The sequence below is a fragment of the Populus alba genome, chromosome 8 (genome assembly GCF_005239225.2).
Source record: "Populus alba chromosome 8, ASM523922v2, whole genome shotgun sequence".
NCBI lineage: Eukaryota > Viridiplantae > Streptophyta > Magnoliopsida > Malpighiales > Salicaceae > Populus > Populus alba.
In genome coordinates this window covers 12,222,230-12,248,406 of record NC_133291.1, presented here as the reverse complement: position 1 = coordinate 12,248,406, position 26,177 = coordinate 12,222,230, and the positions used below count along the sequence as shown (strand labels likewise).

Genomic DNA, 26,177 nt, shown 5'->3' with positions numbered 1-26,177 from the left:
CGTCATTTTGAACTTGTCTAAAATCTCCATAACATATTTTTTCTGTGAGATAAATATACCATCAGATGATTGCACTACTTCAATGCCTAAAAAACAATGCATCAACCCTAAATCTGTCATATCAAATTCCTTCATCATAGAATTCTTAAACTAAGTAAACATGGATATATCATTACCCATATAAATGAGATCATCAACATATAAGCACACAACTAACACCTTCTTATCAACTCCAGATTTAACATATAGAGTGTGCTCATAAGGGCATTTAAGAAAACCTTCCTTCTTAAAGTAAGCATCTATACGGCTGTACCAAGCTCTTGGTGTTTGTTTCAGTCCATATAGTGCTTTCTTTAATTTGTATACATGATCCGCATGACCTTGTTTCACATATCCAGGAGGTTAATCAATATACACCTCCTCTTCCAATGTTCCATACAAGAACGTAGACTTTACGTCAAATTGATATATAAGCCATGAATTCTGAATAACAAGTGATAATACCAACCGAATAGTGTCCATTCTTGCAACTGGCGCAAACACCTCTTTGTAATCAATACCAAATTCTTGCTTGTACCCCTTTGCAACAAGTCGAGCTTTGTACTTGTCTACTCTGCCATCTTCCTTCAGCTTGGTTTTGTAAATCCATTTAACACCAATGGATTTTTTACCTTCAAGAAGTTTGGTCAGTTCCCAGCTATTGTTTCTTTCAATTGACATGATCTCCTTATCCATGGCTTTTTGCCATTTTGACTCTTTAGCAGCTTCTTCAAATGTGATAGGATCACAATCTGATAAAAATGCATAATGGGAAAAATCATCAGATTGTTCACCAGATTGAACAACACCACTCACCTCATAATCTTCCATCCAAGCTGGCCTTCTTCTGCTTCGTTGAGATAGTGAACACTCTTGAGCTGGTTGATCTTCATTAAGACACAGTTGTGGTAATTCCTGATCTGATTGCAGGCGTTATCGATGTTGCTAGTGTTGTAGTTGTTGGTCTGATTGATCACTTACGTCTGTAGGATCATAAATTTCATAAGCACCATTTTTTATTGTAGTCACGTATCCCTTCTCTTGTAGCTATCCCAAGCTAAGTAAATTGCTTTTCAAATCATGAATATAAAAAACATTTGAGATGGTCTCAATTGTATTTTTTTGTTCTGATTTGAATATCACCCTTGCCTATAACATTAAGTTTAGAATGATCACCAAAACTCACAGTAGTATGAAATTCTTCATTTAGATGAAAGAAGAAAGACTTACTACCACACATGTGATTATCGCAGCCGGTGTCTAAGTACCAAACATCTAGTTCACATATATTATCCTTCGTATGGAATGCCATCAACATAGTTTCTTCTTCCTTGTTCTCTGTAAAGTTTGATTTCTGCCACTTTTCTTTGTTATGAGGCAATTTGGTATAGCATTCAGATTGATAATGACCAAGTTTGTGACACCTGTAGCACTCCAAATTAGTTCTGCCAAATGGTTGTTCACGTCCTCTTCCTCTGCCTCCATCTTTGTTGTCATGATTTCCTCTGCCCCAACCTTTGCCTCTACCTCTTCCTCTCATGTGTGAGGATTCAGTAAAGGTAGAAGCTTTCAAAGCATGCTCCTCTGTGATTGTGCTTCGTTTCATCTTCTGCTCATGTACTAATAATGAGCTTTAAAGTTCATCAAGAGAAAGAGCTTCTATATATTTAGATTCTTCGATAGAGCAAGCAACATAATCAAACTTTGATGATAAAAAATGTAAAATCTTTTCAACAATTACCGTATCATTCATTTTTTCACCATGAAACCGTATTTTGTTTGATATCCTCATGGTCTTTGCACAATATTTAGTGACTTATTCTCCATCCTTCATTTGTAAAGTCTCAAAATCTCTTCTGAGGGCTTGGAGTTGTGAATGTTTTACTCTTGAAGAGCCTTGATATTTCTTCTTCATAGAGTCCCATATTTGCTTGGAAGTATCTTTGTTGAGAATTGTTTCCAAGATAGAACGATCAATGGCCTGACATAAATAATTCTTTGCCTTTAAATCTTTTAATTTCAAGCTACTCAGCTTAGTCAGTTGAGCTTCTATTTAAATGATCCCAGTTTCTGGTTCTGCTATCCCAGAATCGACCACCTGCTAGTACTCCTTTGATCGTAAGAAATTCTCCATTAGTATGCTCCAATGATCATAGTGACCATCAAAACGAGGGATTGCTGCCTGCACAAAATTTGTCTCTGCCATCGTATTTCTATTTTTGCAAAATAGAAAACAGTTAATAAAAGAAAGTTGCTGCTATTGTTGACTATTTTGTGGACATTGTTTTTTTTTTTTTTAGACTTACACTTTCTCTTCTATTTGTGGCTCTGATACCACTGTTGCATAAATAAAAATAAATAGAAGACTAATGCACTTAATGTATTGAATAAATCAATAGTAAGCCTTTAAATAGGCTATATGGTAGCAAGGAAATAGCAACAGAATAACAATAAAATCTCCACTATCTAAGACGTAGATAGAACTTCTATAAAATAGATATTTCCTATAGAATAGGTCTTCCACTACTTCCACTAGTTGTTCCAGATAAACTCAAAAGCATAATCAATATAACTTATTTTAACACAAAACAAGAAAACATGTAAAGACATGTCTTTATAATTACACTACTTACACATACATCATGTGTCAATATTGGACACATACACACGTTTCACGCTTTCTCAAGCATCATGAGCACACGGATATTACTTCTCAGGCGTACGTACAAGATGCAATGGCTATGGATGACACAGCCAGCAATGCATCATTTTTGCGTGGCTTAAATGCAGGAAATATAAAAGCAAGGCATGGAACTTCTATCAGATATGCAATGGGTGAAAAAATTAAATATGTATATGCAATGGCCATTTCGAATCAATGAGATGATCATTAGCCTACCTGAAGAACAAAAGAGTTTTTCTTTTATGAACGTCAAAGTAAAAACAAATGAGACATAAATAGAAAGAACTGAACAAGACAAATAAAGAGCCTCGTTAACTAAACCTATAGATATAACGTCAAGAAAAGCTCAGAAAGAATAGTGATTGAAAATAATAAGAAAAAGATAAGAAAAAACTGCGAGAAGTACTAGAAGAAAACGAAGTACAATTCATAGAGCTTTCTTTTAGTTAAGAAAATTGAAATACCTCTCATCTATGTCAGACATGACATGCGACAACCTTATGGACAATTATCTGGACAAATAAACCAAGCCATAAGATGCATCAAAGGGTCGTTTAAGTCAGTTGCACATTTTAGTTCTTGTGATCGTTTTGGATCCAGAGAGGAGAATATCCATGCAATTTCTTAGAACTGCAGGTGGTATCGTAAAACGTACCCCAAAGCATTTGAAATTTTAAATCTACAGAACTTGTCATGAGATCCATACACTGTAAAACAGAAGCTCACAAGCTGGTAAAAAAAAAATTACAGAAGCCAGCTGCACTCAGAAGCCAAACATTCTTCTCCTTGGGTTTTCCTATGATTTTCAGTAGTTTAAGCAAAAACATTTATAGTACATCTTCATGCAATAGTTGCCAGAAGATCAATAACAACTCAACCAAGCCTCAATTCCTACTAGGTTCATCTACATGAATTTGGCTCTATTCATATCTGTTATGGAGTCAATAACCACGGACTTACGTTTTTGCAAGTTCTTGAGACTCCAGAACATCTTTTATCAGTCCCGTCCCCCACATGCATAGTGGCCAACAAATCAATGAGAAAAAAGAGAAAGAACAAACTGTTTCCTTTCAATAAGCTAAGGAAACAACAAGAATAAAGATCAAATTGTACTAAACATGTCTGATTAATTACTCCAGAAAAGCAAACTTTTGAAAGAAGGGAACCAGTCGCTGGTTCTAAGAAACGTGAACAGGTGTCGTGTGCAAGAGAGCAAGCAATATACTGACTTGTGTGAATTATAGCTGAGCAGAATCCCAGGTTGACTGAGCACCAACTGCTGTCCTGTCTCTAGTTGTATTTGCGGTATCCTGGATGCTGGTAGTCAACTGTTCTACCTTAGCCTCCTCCAAATTTTGCAAACAAGATTATGTTCGTACGTAAGTGAACCAGCTGTAGCCATGACTAAATATACTAAAGCGCAAGGGTGTTTTCAATAGTTTCAAACACTGTTCAGCGGTGTATTAGTTGCAAGATTAGCACCCAATTACATCAATTCTATTGGTTAAAAATAAAATTGAAACATAGGGGAAAAACTTAAAAAAAAAAAAAAAGAGTAGAAAATGGGTGGTGTCTTTAAAGATGGCCTAAAAAGTATATTTTAATCCTTTAATTTATAAAATTAGACATTTTTAGCTTTATGTTTTTCTAAATTCAATTTTGATACACGATTTCATTTATTTATGTTGTTTTTAAGTCTCTAGTTTTATCTCTACTTTTTTTAAGATATATTTATTCCTTTTTAATAATATATAAGGGATATATTATCCCTCTTTAAAACTATCGGATCAAGATAACACTCAAACCTCACCTCTCCTCTACGTAAAAGAATAAGTTTAATGGGCTGCTAAAATTAAGAAGGATGTTTCAGGACCTCATCGAGCTTTTCTAATATGGATTTGAAATGTATCACTGCTCTTGTATACGTTCTAGGCTCATGAGTGCAGAGAAAGAGTGACAGAGGAGTTAGGAAGAGGAGCTGGGAATTCTTTTAGCTCGAGTTTTCCTGCTTTTGAAGTAGAATTTGAGGAACTCCGCTAATTTGCCTGGTCAGTAGATCCATGTGGTACTCTATGAAGAGAGAAGTACGCATCTTCACGCTTTGGATGGGTGCTTGGCATGCACGTTTACTTACTTGAGACGTCCTTATGACATATCTCATGTTCAAATTCTAGCGGAGAGGTGGGATTTATGAATAAGAAACGGTCATATCATTAGCAGAGCCCCAAGAACCATTCGGCTTCACAGTTACAAAAACAGCATATATATTTAATATAAATCAACTTATTAAATGTTTAATTAATCACAAACTAAAATTAAGGCGTGATAATTTATCAAAAAAGGAAATGATTGCGATACATATATATAATGTCATTGCTTTTATGAGAAGAAGTGCAAGTTGGTATTGGACATGATGCATGTCCAATATTGCACATTACATTAGCAAATTCCCTAGTGCTTTGGTGCTGGGAGCACCTCTATAGCCATCGCATATGAAAAGCAGCCATGGCTAGAGCAGGGACTAGGGCTGCTGTTCCTGTGATTTGTTACAAGTAGCCCTCCGAATCCTAGTGCATATGAGCCCCAGACGGCTCCTGTACTAAAGGTCGACTTACATGCACAAAATGCCCCGCTTCCCTCTCAACCTGCTCCAAACACCGGTCAGGACTCTTCACTTCATTCATCTTCTTCACAAATCCCACGAAGCGTCTCCAGTTATCTGGTTGAAATAAGTGAGGGTTCATTCTCAAGTACGTAAAAGCACACATCTCCCTGTTTGAGTTTCCATCAATATTCAATGATGACGCCTGCAAAATTTGCTCATGTGCGTTCTCATCATATCGTGGCAGTGCATTTTCCCCGGCAAGAGGAACCTCTGCTTCCCGCGTTGCTAAAGCCACTTGTCTCACGAGCTTCTCGGGGGCACAAAGGGCATCCTGTGGCTGTTCATGGTCACGCATTTCTATGCAAGTGAAATTGAATATAGCACCATACCGAGCTAACATTTGAGCAATAGGAAGGTAACCATCTCTGTTTCTCGTGTTATAATATCCTGCTGTGAGCTCTGGGGCATGAGACCGGGTTCCATAGTGCCAATGAATTCCTGCAATCTTCACTGAGATCTTTACGCCAGTATTCTCAAAGATAGACTTCGCTGACGACAATATTCTCTCGGCGTGGTCTAAGAGTATCTGTGAGTACCAAGAGAGGAAGAATTCACCATAGGGACAGGTCCAGCCACCACCATCTTTTTTGAAAAACTGGGTGTCTTCCGGCCAGTTGTTGTACTCACCAGCATCAGTAGGGCCTGTGCTGCCCCATTCTGGCTTACCAGCAGCTTCCGCCGCTGCTTTCAAGCTACTCAACATATACTGCATCATGTTACGTATACCAAGTAAGAACCAGAAGATTACAAGTTGGTGGTTTAATCGCTTAAAAGTAAAAAAGAAAGTGAATACCTTATCATAACATTGGAAGGCTCCGATTCCAGGAAATCTCCAAGTTCCATTCTGCTCCGGGTACGAAGGATAGCGGAGCTCACCTGCTGGACCCATTCCCACTTGCATTTCCTGAAAAGAACAAATTCTAAATAGTTTAGTCAACAAACTCTTTCAATACGTATGACAGCTTGCTCTGATTTGTTAAAAAAATTTACCAATTCATCACCAACGATGACAAATTATTCAAGCAAAGACATCAAACCGCTAGAACCAATTATTGGAGTATAAAAAGGGTCGTAATATACAGGGTAATGACAATACAAACTGCATTCATAATTATGCAAAGATGCAGCCCAATTACAAAGTATCTATAGACAGATTACACTCAAAAGTTGAAAGTTGTAATGGGACAGAATCATCTAAACATATTCAACCAAAATATTTGTAACACATATATGAATTCTATCTAATTCAAAGAAAAAAAAAACAAATAGCAATGGATAAGCAAGTAATTACCACAATGGTGTCACCAAGAAGGTGTTTGAAGTTGTCCCTAAAGGCCCGCATAAAATCAGAGTAACATTGCACAGGTGTCCTCCCCTTGAGAACTGGAATGCTATCGCACCCAAGTGATACATACTCATAATTCCTCCTCCCCCACTGATCAGTGTATGCTAGATCTTGATCTTTATGAACCTCCTCCGCAACCCACTTGGGCAATGGAACCCTGCATCCAATATTTTAATACAATTCACATTTCCATCACAAATTACTTTCAACTTTGACTGTTTCACCCAACCCATACCAAGTAACAAAAAAGGGAAAATAAGAACGAAAAAAAAAAAAAAAAAAACATACGTGCAAGAATCACCAACGTTGCCGCCACACTGATGAAACGACATCACAGCCTGAACCTTAAGACCATGTCGTTTAGCCATTTCTAAGAGTTCGGTATACCCTCCCCAATTATACACACCAGGCGTATCTCTCTCCACTAATCCCCACCAGACATCCATCATCACCCCTTCCACGCCTGCGCTCTTCAACGCCTGTAAACTTGCATTCATCGCTTTCCTTCTATTCACTGTGTTACCCGTCGTCACACTATCCAACGGCATCATCACGTAAACTGGCACTCCTTTCTCCTTCACCGTGTTCACCTCTTTATACGTCTTCTCTTGTTCTGTTGTCTCGTCAAAACTCACCAAGTCCATTGTTTCTGTTGCGAATGCTCGGCATGCCACTGATAGATCCGGACGGATGCCGTTGCTGGCGCCTAGTACTGGAGACCTACAAGGGCTTGTTGGTTGTGATTTTTGCTCGGCGGTGTCTGGTTTTGTGATTTTGCATCGGATGTTTGGTGTTGGAGTTTTCCACACCGCCGCTGCGCTGGCTGTTGCGGTCGTTTCAGTGTTGATTATTGATTCTGCTTGGATTGGTGTTCCGGCTAAAGCTCCGATCTGATGTGTTATGTTCATTGCCGTTTCTGTACAAATCACACGGAGAGAAATTTCCTTCCTCTTTCGTTTTCTTTTCCCTTTTCTTTTCTTCTACGTCACTACACGAGAGCTGTTGAAATTTGAATGATGCAGGAAATGAAGGAAGAGAGGGATGGCGAATTCATTTATATAGACTGGGAAGATAAGATTTTTTTTTTTTTAATCCATGTCGCTGTACAGTAAACGAAAAGGCACGTGTCCATCTTAGCACGTGGCGGTAAGAGAGGCGCGATGGAAGGCAACGGCTACGATTTCTCTTGTGCACGTGAGGATGGACGGTAGGATGCGAATGAGCGTGGAAAGTTCAGGATGACAGCACGGTTTTTCACTTTTTTGAGTGTTTTTTTCCCGTTTTTTATTTTTCAAGGAGCGGTGAAGGGAATGGGGAGGCGGAAAGGAACGTGACTAGTCACGTGCCCCTCCCCATATACATGGCGGTTTCTGTATCATATAGCAGCAGCATGGCTATTTTTGTTTTTATTTAAAAAAAATAGTTTTTTAATTGTAAATTAATTATTATTTTAAATATTTTAAAATTATTTTAATGTGGTAATATTAAAAATAAATTTTAAAAAATTAAAAAATATATTATTTTAAGATATCTTCAAATAAAAAATAATAAAAAATAATCAATATTAAAGAACTCTTTAATCTTGTTTTTTGTCCTTTCGTTTACTACGGCTGCTTCGACGTCGACGAAAGGATATTTTGTGGGTGACACATGGCATGTGGAAGGAGGGTGTCGGCGAGTAGTGTCCAGATATAAACCTTGCCTGTTAAGGTACGTGTTCGGACCAGGAGCGTTCCAGAATGTGGCCTTCGTCACTTGTTTCAGCTGCCTTCATTGTTTGATAAAGAGGGAGCTGCTTCATGGGACCTCCATTAACGAGAAGGGGGTTAATAAGGTCATAAACACAAGCATAGGGCTCCCAGAAGGCCTCAAATTCTAAGATTGGACCTCAAATCATTAAAAAAAAATCCATTTTTTTTTTAAATAACGCAATTCTAAACGAAGTTAGCAAAACTATGCTTGTATACAATCTTTGCCCTAATTGTCCTATGGATAGTACATTAAGGTGTAATATGAGCATAAGAATAGTAAAAGCACAAACGCTTACTGGGTAGATATACAAAGATGACTATGCAAATCCCCATCAAACTGGAGTGCGGGGCTCCATTGAAGGTAAAGTAAAGGATGTATCTTTCAATCCAAGTTTTTAGCATCTTTTCATTGAAATCTTCGATGAAGACCAATGAATCAAGATCCATTTTTTAAGAATGAATCAAGATCCATTTTTAAGTAATTTGTTGTTGGGAGTCTGTTTTACATGTAGTAGTCCTTAAAAGACATTCGAGAACTGCTGATGTTAGAATGGAGATTTCTCCAAGTTTAGGAAAGCCACCATGCATGCCTCAAGGTATAGCTCCAGCTTGTGAGCCGCCGCCGCCGCCGCCACACTCTCCATCCTCTGTTAGTAGAGTTGGGTTTTGATTTGTTTCGTCGGTGGTGGGATGGGATCGGGGACTTTGTGACTACAAATAAGTCAAAGATCGCTGCAAAAGCAGGGGTCGTCCCATCCAGACACGCAGACAGCTTCCCTTTGTTAATTTCTCTCAAATCTTATTTGATTCTGCATGTCCATTAACATCACATGGACCGAAAAGAAGAAAGAGGCAGAGAAAATCCAATAATCCCACATATATTTCCTCCTCTGATTCCCTCTCCCTGCACAATATTACAGCCCCCTTTCACAATCACAACAAGAAAGGATCACAGCAGTTGGTAGTTTGGTGCATGGGAGTTCTGACTTCTCTTCCTTTCTCTACTCTGACACAACCTTATCTCTTTCGCCTCTCTTTTTTTATCTCTCTTTTCGCCATGGAAGTGAAGTATCAATCTGGGTTGAACGAATACGCAAGATATGATTGTGAGAACTACAGTCTGCAATAGGAAAAGAAAGAAAAAGGGACATGGAAAGAATGTGATGGATGGTGAAATACAGGCTATGATCCCAACTATTAACAGGAGATACAATGTAAGTGAGGTTTTCATAGGAAGGATGTTCTTGAAAATTCTTTTCTAAGAAAGAAAAGGGAGAGAAAGGATGCTGATGCTGCCAAGAACAACGTGATGACGAAAAAAGAAAAAAGAAAAAACAGGACGTTGTGGAACTGAAAAATAAAAGAGAGGGTGCAGTAACAAGCCTATTTTTGTTTTTTTGTATATTTTTTTTTTTTTTCTTTTTTTTTTTTAAAGATTGGGATTGCAAGATTTATTAGATCCGGGCTTAAAGTCCATGAAAATGATATGAAAAACATGGGTGGCGTTAAAACAAGACATGTATTAACAATATTCTAAAAGACGTGGAAAAATATCTTAACTTTAGCTTTTTCCACGTCTTTTAGACTTTTCCTTTTTATTTTCATTATACTAATATTTCAAGATATCTTGGTGGTAAAATGATAGACATGTGAGATTGTGGATGGAGAAAGTATTATAATTTTCCCCATGCCTTTTTAGACTTTTCCCACACCTTTATTTTCATTATACTAAAATATATTTTTTTTTTTTACATGTTTTATTTTTTTTTCTTCTCTCATGATTGATTTCTTTTAAAAAAAATTGTATATTTTTTTAAAAAATTATTTTTGCTAATTTTTTTCTAATATTGAACTGATTGAAAATTTAACTCTGTTATTTAAAAAAAAATATTGTGGATTACTACACCCCATGCCTTTTAAACTTTTCCCATGTCTTTTATTTTCATTTTTTTTATGATTTTTTTTCCAAAATAATTATTTTTGAATTTTTTTCATATTAAGCTGGTTAATAATTTAGTTTGTAGTTTTTTTTTATAAAAAAAAAAAATTTGTAGATTACTTCAGTATTTCCCTCTACATGGTTTTTGTTTTGGTATAATATTTTTCTCCACATGTTTTTTTTTTTCAAAATTATCTTTGTTGAATTGATTTTTTTTAATATTGAGTTGAAGAATTTAGCTTTAGCTTTCCCCACATGTTTGTTCCTTTATTTTTTTTATTTTTTATTTCTACTTTAAAACACCGTTGATTGCTAAATTGTTTCCCTATATGATTTTTTTGTTATAACTTTTTTTCAAAATTATCTTTATCAATTTTATTGTTTTTAATATTAAGCTAGTTGAAAATTACAATTGTAGATTTTCTCATGAAATACTGTAGATTGCTACAGTGTTTTCCTGCATGGTTTTTTTTTTTTCTTTTTTTTTTTTATATAATTTTTTCCAAAATTATCTTTATTGATTTTTTTTTTTAATATTGAGTTGGTTAAGAATTACAATTGTATATTTCTTTACAAAACACTATAGATTGTTGCAGTGTTTCCCTACATGATTTTTTTTCCTTTTCTTTTTTTATATATATTTTTTAAATTATCTTTGTCTATTTTATTTTTTTTAATATTAAACTGGTTGAGAATTTAACTTTATAGTTTAATTTTTCTTAAAAACATTGTGTATTACAATAGTGTATCTCCATATAATTTTTAATTTTTTTTTTAACAAATTCATGACAATGCACAAGCATGATATAAGGTTGCTGCAAGCATAACAACTAGTTAATAGCTAGAGCCTATAAATGTGACATCTTCTCGTGATTTTTTCATAATATAATTATTTAGTATCATTATAATATGCACTTGTGATTTATACAGATAAGCAAATATTTTCTGGAAAATTCTTCATTTTTGTTTCCACATTCTAAAAGTGTGTTTAGTTGAATTGTCCAGTGACGAATGTGTGCGATTGAATCGTTCTACAATCCAAGATTTTTCAATAGTGATGATGTCCCAAAAATCAATTGAGCCTAGGAACAATGCTTTCAAATTGGATAACCAGTTAATTAATAGGTTTTAAAAATCTTATTCATTTTTTTAGTCAAGGTGGTTGATAGCTTATACTTGGTGCTTGGTACACCAATGTGGCTTGTAGCTAGTGTTTGTAAAAAGTCCTTTTTGGTAGACATGGGACTCTCCAATGCTTGAATAAGTATATTTTTAGAGAGAGAAAATATAAAAATATTCTATAGAGAGATGATCTAAAAATGTATATGCAATAGAAAATGGAGATTATGAACCTTTTGTTATGGAAGTCTCATGGTGTATTTATAGTTCACGAGTCTTGTTTTTTGATTAAGAGGAGGAACTGAAATGTAATTTTACCTTTATGATATTTTAAATTGTGTTATGGTTTGTATTCCACTCATTTCATTAAGCTAAAATATGAAGACAATGTGAGTCCTGAAAAACTTTAATACACCTAATAATGTTGGTGGAGTATAGGCTTGTTTAATTAAACATATTTATTAACAAATAAATCCTTTAAGATTTTATATAAAAATATATAGAATTGGTGAAGTTAAATTTAGGTATTATATTTGAATCTATGGGTGTAGCAAATGCTCGGGCTGTAATGACAAAAATTCTCAGATTTAACACTTTCAAGAAACACAAGTCAAACCTACCTCTTTTGCTTGGTAGCACACCAGGCCAAGTTATTGAGCATGACAACACCTGCCAGACTTAAGAGCTAGGTCTAGCAGATGTCTGTGCAGAAAAGATGTTTTCTTCAAAAATGTTCCACCGATCATATCTCTCACACAGAGCCTGATATTGCATATCCCTACAGTTAGGATGTATTGAACATAATGAACAACATATCCAAAGAAAAACCTAATCCAAAGGTGTAAAGTGGAGTTATGGCTGTCAAGTTATCTATCCTTGATGTGTTTTCTCCCAAAGACAAACTCAATTTCACCTAAAGCTCTCGATCATAGTTGATTCTCTCAAAGTCTTAGGAGAAGATGAAGGCTTTAAAAGCCATTTTCATGGCTTCTGGGTTTGCAGCTATAACAACCTTTTAAGAAAGATTTTTTTTTTTTTTACTCTAATGAGCCCAAATGACCATTTTACCTCCCATAATTATACATGACTTTTTCTATCTAATTCAAGTCTATTGATATTTTTCGAGGCTTTTTTAAACTTCAATTTACCTGAAAATTTAACTCATGGTAAAAGCATTTGTTGGTGGACTACTCGTAACATTTCAGTTCGATCCAATGGTCGAATCAAGAGATATGCTCAATACTGAAAAATACTTTTCACCAAAAATCTAAATTTCATCTCCTGCATGATTTACTTAAATCATTGAGGTTCTCAAGTTAATTTGTAGTAGATTTCTATTCATAATTGTCATAATTTTTTTCTCTGAGTTTTTTTTACTACTTCAATCCAAAAGACAAGATTGTACATAAGATTCATACTGATAGTCAACGTTTCTCATGCAAAGGGTCACAAGTTAATTTATTTGAACTCCTTTCTATTTTTCCATAAATCATCCTCTTTAAATTTATAAATTTTTCTTCTTTAAATAATATTTTTATTCGATTTAGAAATTTAAACAATTTATTATTATTATTAGTTAATATTTTACAAACCCATGCTTATCCTATTTAATAATTACTCTAATTTGTCAATTTTTAGATTGAAGGTTTACACAACATGTTTCTCAATTATTTTATTTATGATTTATTAGGAATTTACACAGGACTATAGGCCCATGAGTCTAAGCTCGTTGTGATCCTCTTCTTTATTTTCTTAGGTTGAATATAAATTTAAATAAAAAAAAAATATTGAACTTGATTGAGTTCATAATCCGGATCATGAGTTTGATGAGTTAAATCACAACAACCGAATTATTATTATTATTATTATTTTCTAATATTGCTTTTTCTTATTAACATCTTTTTTTTTAAAATAACTTTTAAATTTATATTTCAATCAACATCTTTTATTTGTGATTTTCTTTCTTATTTAATCTTTTTTCAATAGATATTTTTTTGATAGTGTTATATGTATTTAATTTTTTAAGAGATTATTTTGATTCATTTATAAAAAATATTTTGTATACAAGAATTTTATTTTTTAAAATAAAAAATATTTATTTTCAAATAATATTTCTAATACTAGCAATGTTGCATAATATTTTTTCACTTTTATTTTATTTAATCAATTTAATATGTATGTCCTTTTAACATCATTTGATTAAAAAAAATCAATTTTGATAGACAAATTCAGTACACACAACTGAGAAATATTCTACCATGCATACCTTTTTTTATTTTTTATTAACACACATAGTTCTGGATCTATTTAATTATATGTATACATGAGCTTTTAAATTTACATTTCAAACTTTTTTATGTATAAAAATATGTCTAGAAAACCTGCCTATACAATTCTTTTGTAGAAGAAAAATAACATCTAGCCCACGGCCGGGCGCGAACCAAATGACTAGAGCTTTCTACACCCTGTATACATTGACATCCCTTTGAATGAGTTTAGCGTCAAGCACAAAAAGACTTGTCGCATACATCTGCTTAGTGCCACCAGTGAGCTCCCATTCATTTAACTATAACCATTAAGTTATGGTACAAAACATCTCACCACACCTAGGAGAGTTTCAGACTAGAAAGAGGCCAAACCGAAGCTGAGTTTCTACTATCACTGCATTAAAAGCAACGCAGATGAGAAGTATGAACAATTAATGCCCGCACCATGATGATATCACCATCCAAGTTTTATTTCTGATGAACTGCTCAAACATCCCAAAAAACAAAAATCCCCCAAAAAAATATATTTAAAGCACAGGATCACAAATCACATAGCTTGACATAGTACAACACAGAAACATCTTTAATTGATCTTGAGTTTATCACCATCATAAAAAGCAATTGAAATTTACAAGGACTACCTACATCTACATATCCATTACAACACACCAGGAGAAAAATATCCTAAGCAATACTCAACAACAATATGCCATCAAGACACAGAAAAATCAGATTTCCACAAAAGTCATCCAGTTTAAGATAGGTGACTGTAACATCTGCACTACTCAAACCTTCATATTCATCGGTCCAAATAGAGGAGCATAAAGTGATTTAAGCCCATTATGTAAGTAATGTTCAGCCTGGTTCCTAGGTATATTCCATAACTTCCATACGGGCAACAACAGAGATTGAACCATATCAAGCACCCAATCTAATTCTTTTTCCAAATGAACATGCATGCTGTATAAACTTAAAAAAGTAAATAATTGACAAAGTCTTCATAACAGTCTTTGTAAATACCCTAGACAGCACCACACAGTTGCAACAAAACAAAACTTCGAGAGCATTACAAATTTAAGCACATTAAAAGTACCATAAATGATAAAACTGAAGAAACACATGGACTTTATCATATTTAACCGAAAACCAATGTGAATTTGCAGGCCTATTGGTCAACTACAATTCCAGAACAGCACGAATTCAAATGCAACTACCTAACACCAGAAACGGAATTAAACGAAACTTCAGTTTGCAAAATAACGCCATCAGGCTCATCAAGCCTAAGCAAAAACAAGGAAAGCGAAGAAAGAGGACTGAGCCTTATGAAACCGTAAAAAAACACCATGATAGAACCAAAAAAAGTGAAAATTCCTCCAACCCTACAGATACTTTGATGCTTCATACACAAGTACCACTTAAATCTAGGAAATAAAACAATCAAAGCCAAATAAATTTCTTCACATGCTGCTCCAATCATTGTACTGCATCAGCAGAAACCCCAACAGAAGCTAAACCCTAAAAAAACTCAATTTTTCACTGAACCTTCCACAGCAATCAAGCACAATTCCATTCATTATATTAATAATAAGAGATAATATTAATCAAACACAATTCCATCCATTATATTTAATTAATAGTTAAAGCAGAACAAGAGAATCCAGAGACATAGTAAACAACATTAGTCTCCAAAATTAGAAAGCTAGAAAAAGCCAAGGCAGGTAGATACATGGAGGATAGGGTCAGGTCAGATCAGTTGATGTCGGTGTCATCGAAATCGTCTTCGAAATAGTTGAAGAAATCGGCGTCGGCGAGTTTGTTTTCCATGTTGATGACTCCCTCCCCGAACATCTCCAGTGCGTCCACGTCATCTACGTCCATAGCCACTGTTGATCCTTGATCCTCCATGTCCGCGAAGAAGTCTACCTGCATCGGCCTCATCTCTCTTTCTCTCTCTATTGCAGCAGGGAAGGGGTTCCCGTATCGATTTGTGGCTCAAGCTAAACAAATTAAACAGACGACCAGCTATTATATCTTCTTTCATTATATATATTAGTGAAAATTACAGCAACCTCCCTGAAATACCATGAAATTATATTCAGTATCCGAAGGTTTGTACTTTGTTAAAAAAAAACCCTCCACATTAAAAAAAAAAAAAAAGTTGCTACAGAATGCCTCTTTTTGTACCCACAAATGCTCTTTTACTATTTTAAAAAAGGATAAATTATAAGCAAAAATATTAGATAAGGATATTAAAGGAAAACTTAAACCAAAATGGACCAAATTAAATTGTGAATGAGAAATTAATATTTTTCATTAAAGAAATAATCATGATCATTTTTTCATTAATTTTTTTTAATAATTTGACTATCTTGCTTTAAAAAGATAATTAAAGTATTTTAGAAAAAAAATGTACTTTTATTAATTTTTCAAACATATGTATAATGTAACTTACTCTAGACATTGTATATAAAAAAGAAATAGAATTGTTAATGGTTAAATGACGGTGTTTTAATTTAAAAACACTATCTATCTCGCTCTTGTCCACGATATTTTGTGCAACTTTTTAAAATATTATAGAATGCAAATGGAATATAATTAAGAAATAAAAATAAATATTTTTTTTCAAAAATAATTATTAAAAATAATAGTAATTAGAATATTTGGTGTTGTTGTTACGTTGATTGGATCAATTTTTTGAAAAAAAATAAAAAAATCCACCACTGCAAATTTTTTTGTAGTAAAAAAAATATATAGAGATAATCTAATGTGATCGAGTTGACTTAGTAAGTCCAAAAACAACCTGGACGATTGGTAACAACATAGTTTAATTAAAAAAAATCAAGATGATATTTTTTAAAAAATAATAAGACGACAATATATTGATCAACTTGGGTTAACCTGTCAAATATACAATCTTTATTATGAGAACATGATAACTCAACATAAAACAAAATTAAACAAATTATGAAGTCTAATTCTCAACTAATCCAATGTTGAAGAATGGAATTAAAATTTTTTTTACCTGAGTCAACTTGGATTAATTTGTCAAACCCGTAACCCGAATAAACATATAAAAAACAAATTAAAATAAATTATGAAACTAAATTTCTAATTAACTCAATGTCGAATGATAATATTGAAAAAAAAATCAATTAAGAAAATGACATAAAAAACAACCAAAATTAACCCGGGTTAACTTACCAAACTAGTGACTCAGGTCATGGATAACCTCATAGAAAACAAATTGTGAAAATAACATGAGTCAACTCATTTTAACTTATTAAACCTATAATCAAGATCATGAGGTTGGGATAACTCATAGAAAGCATATCAAATTATAAAAAAAAAAAATTCTCAATTAATAAAATATTACATGACAAAATTGAAAGAAAATTAATGTTTTAAAAAAACTAAAAAAATGACTTAAATCAACTTGAGTTAATTTGTTAAACTTATAACTCGAATTATAAGACCAGGATAACATAATAAAAAATAAATAAATAAAACTAAAAAAAATCAAGTAAACTTAATTCACTCATGATTTAGGTTATGCAACTAATATAACTTGATAGAAAATAAATTATAAAATCAAATTTTTAACAAATTAAATATTAAAAAAAAAAAAAAACCTTTTCGGTATCTTGTAATGGTTAAGGTTGTGGAATAGAGTAAATTTAAGTTCTTAAAAACATTTATCAAAGATTAAAACCAATTGTAAGCAGCGGTGGTTGTTTTTTATGAAAATCGTATTTAGATAAACGCTAGCGATGTATAATATTGGGTTGTAATGACGAGGTATGTCCATGATTAGCAAGAGAAAGTTTTTTTTGTATTTTAAAAATATCTTTTTAAAAAAAATTGATGATCATGATGGTTCAATTAACAAGGATAGCCACTTCAGCTATCAGAAATAATTACAGAAATACCATCACACCATCAAGATGATGAAGATCCCTTCATGGTATATTATAGTTGTTCCTCGTTCAATTTGCTTCTAAACATAGTATCGACCTGGGATTTCATTTTTAATGAGTTTTCCATTGGATGATATCCACCGACACATTCCTCGTATGAAATTTTGGCAATCGAGGGAGATGAACTTCTCGGTGGTCAAACTTACTCAAGTCATTTTCATGGTCAACCAGACCGAAGCTGGTTGACATCCCTTCTCATAAAATACTGAAGCAAATGTTTGCTCGAGTTAAACTGGCTCCAATAAAGATTAATGAACCAACAAAAGAATGAATCTACTCCACTTGAAAAGGAATTATGATGTCTTTAACCCCCCAAAAAAATGTCAAAACACACGAGAATCTGCTATCTCGCAAACAGCTGGCCCCTGTTCACGTAGAAAGTAGATGCAGGGTCTTGGAGGCAGCCGCAGAAACCTTCCTCATCCTTTGGAAAAGATCTAGGTAGTGGATGGTCTGGAATCACACCAACCTAGGTAAAAGCAAGACGAATTACCGAGAGAGCGAGGGAGGGAGGGAGGGAGGGAGGGAGAGGAGGAGTGCTGCACAAAGAATAAGCCACTGACCTTATCAATATCTGTGTGATCAGGGGTCTCATAACGAGCGACAGTAACAGCCAAGCCAGAACCATCAGATAGCTGAAAAACTGATTGAATCTTGCTGTGGAACAGAATTAACATGCTGGTTAGTCACAGATGACATAGTTCATAAATGTTGTAGAAGCAGAAGCAATTACCCTTTTCCAAATGTGGGTTCTCCGAATAAAACAGCACGCTTATTGTCTTTCAATGCACCGGCTAATATTTCACTTGCACTCGCAGTTCCCTTGTTCACCTGATAGAAACTCAGAGCAAAGTAAGTGGTCTCTGATTACAGATTTGATGTTGAAAATGTGAAAATCAAGCACATGTAAAATCCCTTGTAGTAAAGCTCTTGCTCAAACAAGAGACAAAGATGTTGTGAAAACTCAATACAGGTGGCAGAACAAATAGTAAGAACGGGGCAAATTGCAGATGCATGATCACATTTAAAGCAGTTGCTTTACATTGCAACCAAATTATATTAGAAATTGAAAAAGAGAGAGAGTTTGTGACAGCTCATACAGAGAGAAGACATCAAGTTTACTGAAAACAGCCTTCAAGACAACTGAGAGTTCTCACAAACTTACCTGCTCAAGTCACATACTCTTAAGCATCAACAAATGTTATGGATGATCCCAGGATTCGGTATAAGAAAGCTTACCAGTACAGCAAGGGGTTCTGAAGTTGCAATTGCACTACTTCCATCTGTGTCATATATATCTCTAACCCCACGACTATCGCAAATATACACAATGACACCTTTGTCTAACCTGAACAAAACCAGCAGATTAATAGACTAGTATACAGTGAGTCTTGACTAAATAGATGAAAGTATAGGGTATTAAGTGATCACATTTGTTATGTTAATTCATGGTTCCAATAATCTCTTTAGTAAATCCCCGCTCCACCCCCCCTCAAAAAAAAAAAATTACAGAGAGAGAAGAAAAGAAGAGAAAAAGAAAGCAAACTATTCAACCTCCCACCCCCATGCACAAAAATTACACCCACACCTAGGTCAAAATTCAATACAATTATGTTATGCGACAATATATAATATACTAAAATCAACCGTGTATTAACATCAAGATACAATCCAAACAAATATGACCACAAGCACTCCCAGTAAACACTGGAGGCTGCACTAAACTTTTGAAGGAAAATAAGTGACAAGAATGCCTAAGAGTTTTCTCTTTTCAAGCCATGTGGTAGAGCCAAAAATATACAGTTGACTGTAAGCCATAGACGTATATCTACATTTTTTTTTCATTGTTTGTAATAAGCACAGGTTCTTCCTTCAAGTGAAACAGGGCACTGCAACTTCTGAATAGCACTTGCCACCTATTTTACTTATATTTACATTTAGGCTAACAGTATTCTTAATAGCACAGTTCCCACATGAAATGCATTAGGAAAAAAAAAAGTTAACATCTGCTGAGTGAGTAAATGTGGTATCTTGGACAGTGAGTCTAGAAAATGAAATGATGCTGAATTAGATAGAGAGAAAAAAAATGAAAAGCAATTTTTTAAGCTGACCACAACCTTGATTCTAAATTAAAAACAAATTCTCAACCAGTACCAATTCATTTTGATTCAAAAAGTCTTTATTAGAAAGGACAATGAATACCGGATACAAATTATGTCTGCATTAACTGCAAAAGACAATGAAGCACCTTCAAGCAGTATCCCAGTGTAGGGTAGTCAAGAGCTCAATCATTTTAAGTGATGCAAGTGATAAAAAGAAGCCAAGCAACAATCAAGTGAAGAAGGATATATGACATACAAATCATGGACATAATCCTAAATATAAATACATGAAGACACACCACAAACAAACGCATGAAAATATATAATACACACACACATGTCCACATATCCACCTAATCCTTTTCTTTTGGATAAAAACCAAGACACTATATTTATAGATTTGACTATTAAGACATGTCAATGTCATTTCTGGAAACCAATAAACATAGTTCACAGTAGGTATAGAGGAATAGACAATAAATATACGTTTTGAAATAAAAGAAAACATAAATCATGCTCATATGACCATGCAGCCAAAACCCCTATCAATCCTGCCTTTAAAAGGTACTGCTACCAATGCTTAAGCTACAGCACCCACGTATTCAAATTCAAATGTATACATTCATCGCAATTTAACTTACCAAATCTTGGCGATCTCAATCCCTTCTGGAAACAAGCCACCACTGCAGCAAATTCAAGCTTTCAGAATGCAGCCGTAGGACCAAGTTTAAAATATATGATATTCAAAGCTAATCACCTATTATCTCGAAGGTCCAACACAAAGGCATTAACATTATTACTCCTCAGAGTATTGATAGCTTCCCTGATTGCACCTGCAAAATATCTGAATTCTCAACATGCTATCCCAAATGGATGGAATTCCCAAAAACATTTCACTCTAACAGACTACTAATTTTTAAGGTGCAATAGAGAAGAACACTTGGCAACCACGAATGTTATATACCGAATACGTACTAAATGCAAAAGCAGCATTATAAAAATCATGTTGAGCTCCAAAAATCATTACAGATGGGGGAATAGCAGACCATTTACAGACAGTTTAAAATCTAAACATGTTGAGCTCGGTTAAGAATGCAAACTTTCAAGTGCATTGATTTATGACTGAGAAATTCTCTCTTTATTTAAAGGAAAAAATGAATAATTCCTCAGAAATAAAATAGCTACCTCAAACTACCTGAAGCATTTTGGTTAAATGTTGTCAGTTTAATATACCCAATCCTGGGGGAATCCTTCCCTGAACCAGGAATTACACAGAGTCTTGACTTCACTGGATTTAGAGACACTTTCTCTCGCCTGGAAAGCAGCAGTTAGTTTCAAATGTCAAAAACATTGATGATATGTTTGATAGGATGTAAGAAACATATGTATGCCATGCGATGAAAAAGGGTAATGGTGGCTGTTTCTTTCTTTTGTTGTATGTTTTTCGCCAAATACGGCATAGTGTATGAAGGTGCTATTAAATTTCTATAAAAATAGTTAAATTTCCCGCAGTAAAAGCATAGTGAAGCACAGATCTTCAAAACCACCACTTTGAAATAGCAGAATCAATCTAAACTCGGATAAAAGTGGAGTCAAATTTCCCTTGGACAAGAAGTTAAAGCACAAACTTTAATAGCACATCAAAAGAGAGATAAACAATGCAGTACTCTTACGTTAAAGCGAGATGCTTTTTTTCTTGCCCACTGCGAATGGTTAATTCTACTGAACTTCCTTCAGGTCCCCTACAATTCACTATATAAGGTTAGGCATATTGCAAATTTGATGAACAATTAACGGCATTCTGTAGTTAATGCTTGGGAATCACAGAAACAATGTTTACCTTCCAATTACTACAAAAAATAACAACCATAACCACATATATAACAAAAAAATGCTGGCAACATCATTAGCACAGTAAACACATCCAACTCAATCAAGAATTGCTTCCAAATCAAGTACAGTCAGCTACATTAATATTTTTCCTCCATAATGTGCTCTATAGCCATACACAGTGAGATATTTAGAAATCAAATCCCACTACAAAATAGTGGTGGTCTATGATTTGTTCATTTTTTTCCCATTCATTTGAATGCACCCACTTTTTTTCTCATCAGTTCATCATCTAAAAACATGCAGTACATGCCTAAGTGGCATGCCTTATTGTCATGGTTTTGAGTGGGTCAGAGAAGCTGCTAAAAAAAGACCATATGACTTAGATGTCAATTTAGTCATATGAGAAAACTCTATGAAAGAATAAAAAGCACATGAAGAGGTCCTAATCTTCCAAAGTATAACGTTATAAAAAGAATGGCTCTTTATACTCTCACTGATGCTAACATGCCTTCAGATTATTGGATGAACCACCAGCACAGATGCAACATATCCTTTGAAAACCTCTATTTCACAAGTTCCTTGAGGATCATAAAATATTGATCTCAACAGAATTCTGGCAGTGTGTGACATGGTAGACAAATTGCGTGACCTAATAAATAGATTGACTTTCAAGAAAAGGTGCCTTATAAAAAAAATGCTTACTGCAACCGGTCTGCTGCATCATATATGCCCATGCTTTCTGTGCTTGTATCATTTATTGCCAAGATAATGTCCCCAGATACAATGCCAGCCTTATTTGCAGGACCTCCTGGAGCAGCTGAAATGACAACAAGTCCAGCAGGTGATCCATCAGACCCTGTAGGATAGCCTATTGACAGCCCTACACCAGTAACAGCACTTTTTGTTCCAGACTGCCTTCAGAGAAAACATGGACAGGTTTCAGACAAGATCATCAGATTCATAAAACTCCTTCTTAAGTAGACAGCATATACCAACATCTATAGATTTCCTTCCAGTTATTTGGCCAAAATGCAATAGATAACATCAATATGATAAAAATGCCTCATACCCGCAAACTCTTGAACTTCTCAGGTTCGAGAAATCGAGTGAAAGGATCATCAAGTGTGGCAAGCATCTTCCTGATAGCCGTGTCTGATAGCAAATATGCACTAGTGCTTAGAGAGGCAGCACATTCAAAGACTATCCTAAGGTTAACTATTACACAAGAAAATAATTAATTGATTGCTCCCTTCTGGTGGAAGCATGGTTGTTAAGACCATTCCAGCTATCGTTCCCTTTTTTTTTTTTTTTTTTTTATTGTTACGATATATTTCAGTTTTGGAGCGATTTGGTGTTTTGTTTTGGGGTGCAATTTATATAATATAAAAAATAATAATAATTCAGAAAAATATTTCAAGAGTAATAAAATTCCAACGCAAAACTCAAAGATAATTAACAATAAAATGTGAATACGAACAAAATAACAAGTATCTAAAAATAAATTTCGAAGTTTAAATCATCCCCAGATGTTTAAGAGAAATTAACTTAAACTAGTTCAACGTTTTTCACATAAACAATGTTTACCTTCTTCTTCTTTTTTTCTTTCTCAAACCTGCAGTCAGAAACTATATTTATCAACTAATTTTACTGCCAATGGTTCTGAAGTACGGAATAGCCGAAATCTTATCTTTCAACATGCACGTAGTCACAGATAATTCAATCTAAATCTAGCCAGGTGAGATGCAGCAAACCACGAAAAAGAAAAGAATGGATGCTTTTAAGGAATAGGATCATACATGTCTCTTCGCGCGTGTTCATCGGTTCATTGCGCAAAGCATTTTCTCTGTACCGAAACCAACTTTGTCCATTGAACGTTTTGTCAACATAAGCACGGTCAATCGTCCTCCAAGCCTCTAAGAAGAGAAGATTTTCTTCGCTCAGAGCCCCTAAACAACAACAGAAATTAAACAACCAGTCTCCAAACATGATTTAGCACTACCTCCACGTGTTTATAGAAACTGAGAACTTACAGGAGGGTGAATTGCTGACCGCAAAAGAAACCATCAACACTGAAACAACCAACCGGGTGAAAAGAGTAGAAGAAACATGTTTTCTCATTTTTTCTGAAGAATTCATGAATTCTCGGAGCCTGCTAATACACTTCCCCAACTTGAGATTGCATCGATCATAGCTGTTCGAAAACTGAGGCCAAAGGCTGCGCCTAGAAGCTCCGCCACCATTAATGCAGCCCCTTCGCTTTCTGCTGTAGTAGTGATTTAACTGTACGTTCATTAACGGGGATCTCCATAACAGAACCTGCGAAAATCATTCCAATTTAATCGCTTTGATTTTTCTTTTTTCGATAAGAAAAAAGTATTTCTGGATGGGTAGATTGTAGTGCAGTGAAAAGAGTACCTGAGAGTTAGAGGAGCTGAGATTGGTTTTTAGGTTGGTGTTAGGAAGAGAGAAACGGGGAAATGGAGAGAGAGCAAGGACAACCTCCATGCTCATGGCATTGGCAGCGCACGGCCCCTCGATTTCCGTTGGCTTCCTCCTATTTGTTGTCTTATCCGTTTAGAAACTCGTTTTCGTTTTCTTTTAGTGTTATTGGGCCGAGAGCTTCAAGTTGGGGGCAGGACCAATAACACGAAGCCCATTTTACTGGGCTCGGTCCATACTTGATTGGAAAATGAGGGAGATGGTCCCATGGATCAACTTAATTTATGTGGAAAAGAGAAAGTACAGGGAAATTACACACCATATTTATTTTAATTAATTCCTGAAAATTAACTTTCTTCCTTACGATTTCATAGCAGAAAAGAAATGAAAAATCTTATAATTATAATATTCAAGGAGTAAATAATTATTATTATTATTTTATACGAGAGAGATAAACATAGGATAAGAGAAAATCGATGTAAATAAGAAAAATTAATTTTGAGTCTAATTAAATATATTATTTTTAATTTTGGTGGTTTACTTTTTATATTTAAGTTGGGTTTATGATGTAATTATTAATAATTACTGTAAAATAAAAGGGTTGATATTTTTTAATTGATACAAGTGTGTGCATTAATTGAACGATTTGAAGAATACATTATTTATGTGAATTTAATGTATTTAAAATGAAATAAAGAAAATTAACATTACACTATACATCTAAAACAATTTGGGTTTTTTATGGTATTTTATATATTTATTTTAATATATTTTCAAATAAAAAATACTTTAAAAAATAATTAAATAATTAGTATGCTTCAAGAACTCAAGGGAAGAGACACTTTTTGTGACATGTGAAATTGAAAACGAGCAATTACTTTCTATTTCGTCCCTGGAAAATATCAAAATAACTGTAGCAAGAAATACTAGTTAATAACCTCCCTGATCTAATTCATGTAAATCTTGCTAGTAACAACCAATGTTAACATATAACATTTTCAATCCCGTTTAGAATGTAATATTTTGGGACTGGCCAGAGAGGCGGTTGCTGGCCGGATGCGCCGTGAGAGAGAAGAAGACACCGTTTGGCATTGCGTTTCAAACGGTGTTTCATCAAATTTTAATTATTATTTTTTTTGCTAAAATTGAGTGCGGTTTATACTTTTTAGATTGTTTTAATGTGCTGATGTCAAAAATAATTTTTAAAAAATGAAAAAACATCATTGGCATGTATTTCGGCACGAAAAGCTATTTTAAAAGCAACCGCTATCACACTGTCAAACACACTCGAAGAAGGGTGGCTGTAATTTCATTGCAGGGATGAAAACAGAGGGAAGAAATTTTTATTCTTGACGTTCCTAACAACATGTTTTAATTAATGAGATTAAATGACATCAAAATATAATTAATAACTAATACGAAGCCACTAATCATCCTTTAAATACTTTTTTATATTTAGTTATGAAAACCGTATCACAAATAAACTCAGAAGATTCTGCTTGCTCTCGAATAATTAATGGGGACGATGAGGATAGCTTACAAGAAGCCAGAAACTCATGAATGAATGAACGAATCCCAGGCACAGGGCATGCAGCTGTCAAAAGAAAGAAAAATCCCAAAAATACTTTGATTGATTGTTTTCTGTTTGCTGTTGGAAGAAAAAACCAAACAATCCCCATTCCATCAGGAAACCAATGACCACATGTATACATTATCTAAACAATAGTTCTAAAACTCAGCCGATCTGGGGTTGAAACTAAACCGAGTTGAAAAAAATAGGAAAAAAAAACAATATGGCAGGTTGACCTGAAAAGACTTGATCAAAAATCCGGTTGCAATCCATTAACTAGCTTTTTGTTTTTTTTTTTAAAACGATATCGTTTTAATTTTTTAAAAAAATTGATCCAAGTGACCTAGTAACCCAATCAAAACCTAAAATTCAAATATTAAACCGAATTAGATCTAAAAACTATGATATAAACAAATCACGAGAAAAAAGAACACCATTCCTTCCTGATAAT

At 34.2% G+C, this 26,177-nt stretch overlaps 3 protein-coding genes across 3 annotated transcripts; all 3 read right to left on the bottom strand.

Moving 5' to 3' along the window:
• Nucleotides 1–5,051: 5,051 nt before the first annotated feature.
• On the bottom strand, nt 5,052–7,765 carry LOC118057886 (beta-amylase 1, chloroplastic-like). The gene is made up of 4 exons (XM_035070617.2): nt 7,021–7,765; nt 6,679–6,889; nt 6,181–6,291; nt 5,052–6,093 (listed from the first exon to the last, which is right to left on the bottom strand). Exons 1-4 carry the CDS (start codon nt 7,638–7,640, stop codon nt 5,290–5,292), a joined length of 1,746 nt encoding a protein of 581 aa, XP_034926508.1. The 5' UTR covers nt 7,641–7,765; the 3' UTR covers nt 5,052–5,289.
• Nucleotides 7,766–15,405: 7,640 nt separating this feature from the next.
• LOC118058022 (small acidic protein 1-like) lies at nt 15,406–15,828 on the bottom strand. Its single transcript, XM_035070752.2, has one exon. It carries the CDS (start codon nt 15,744–15,746, stop codon nt 15,558–15,560), a length of 189 nt encoding a protein of 62 aa, XP_034926643.1. The 5' UTR covers nt 15,747–15,828; the 3' UTR covers nt 15,406–15,557.
• Nucleotides 15,829–17,915: 2,087 nt separating this feature from the next.
• LOC118057907 (carboxyl-terminal-processing peptidase 2, chloroplastic) lies at nt 17,916–24,290 on the bottom strand. Its single transcript, XM_035070647.2, has 13 exons — nt 24,133–24,290; nt 23,748–24,033; nt 23,514–23,663; nt 22,787–22,869; nt 22,420–22,628; nt 21,558–21,626; nt 21,080–21,198; nt 20,642–20,717; nt 20,526–20,567; nt 19,022–19,130; nt 18,516–18,613; nt 18,346–18,439; nt 17,916–18,251 (listed from the first exon to the last, which is right to left on the bottom strand). The coding sequence occupies exons 1-13, from the start codon at nt 24,226–24,228 to the stop codon at nt 18,126–18,128; spliced, it is 1,557 nt and encodes a 518-aa protein (XP_034926538.1). The 5' UTR covers nt 24,229–24,290; the 3' UTR covers nt 17,916–18,125.
• Nucleotides 24,291–26,177: the final 1,887 nt, after the last annotated feature.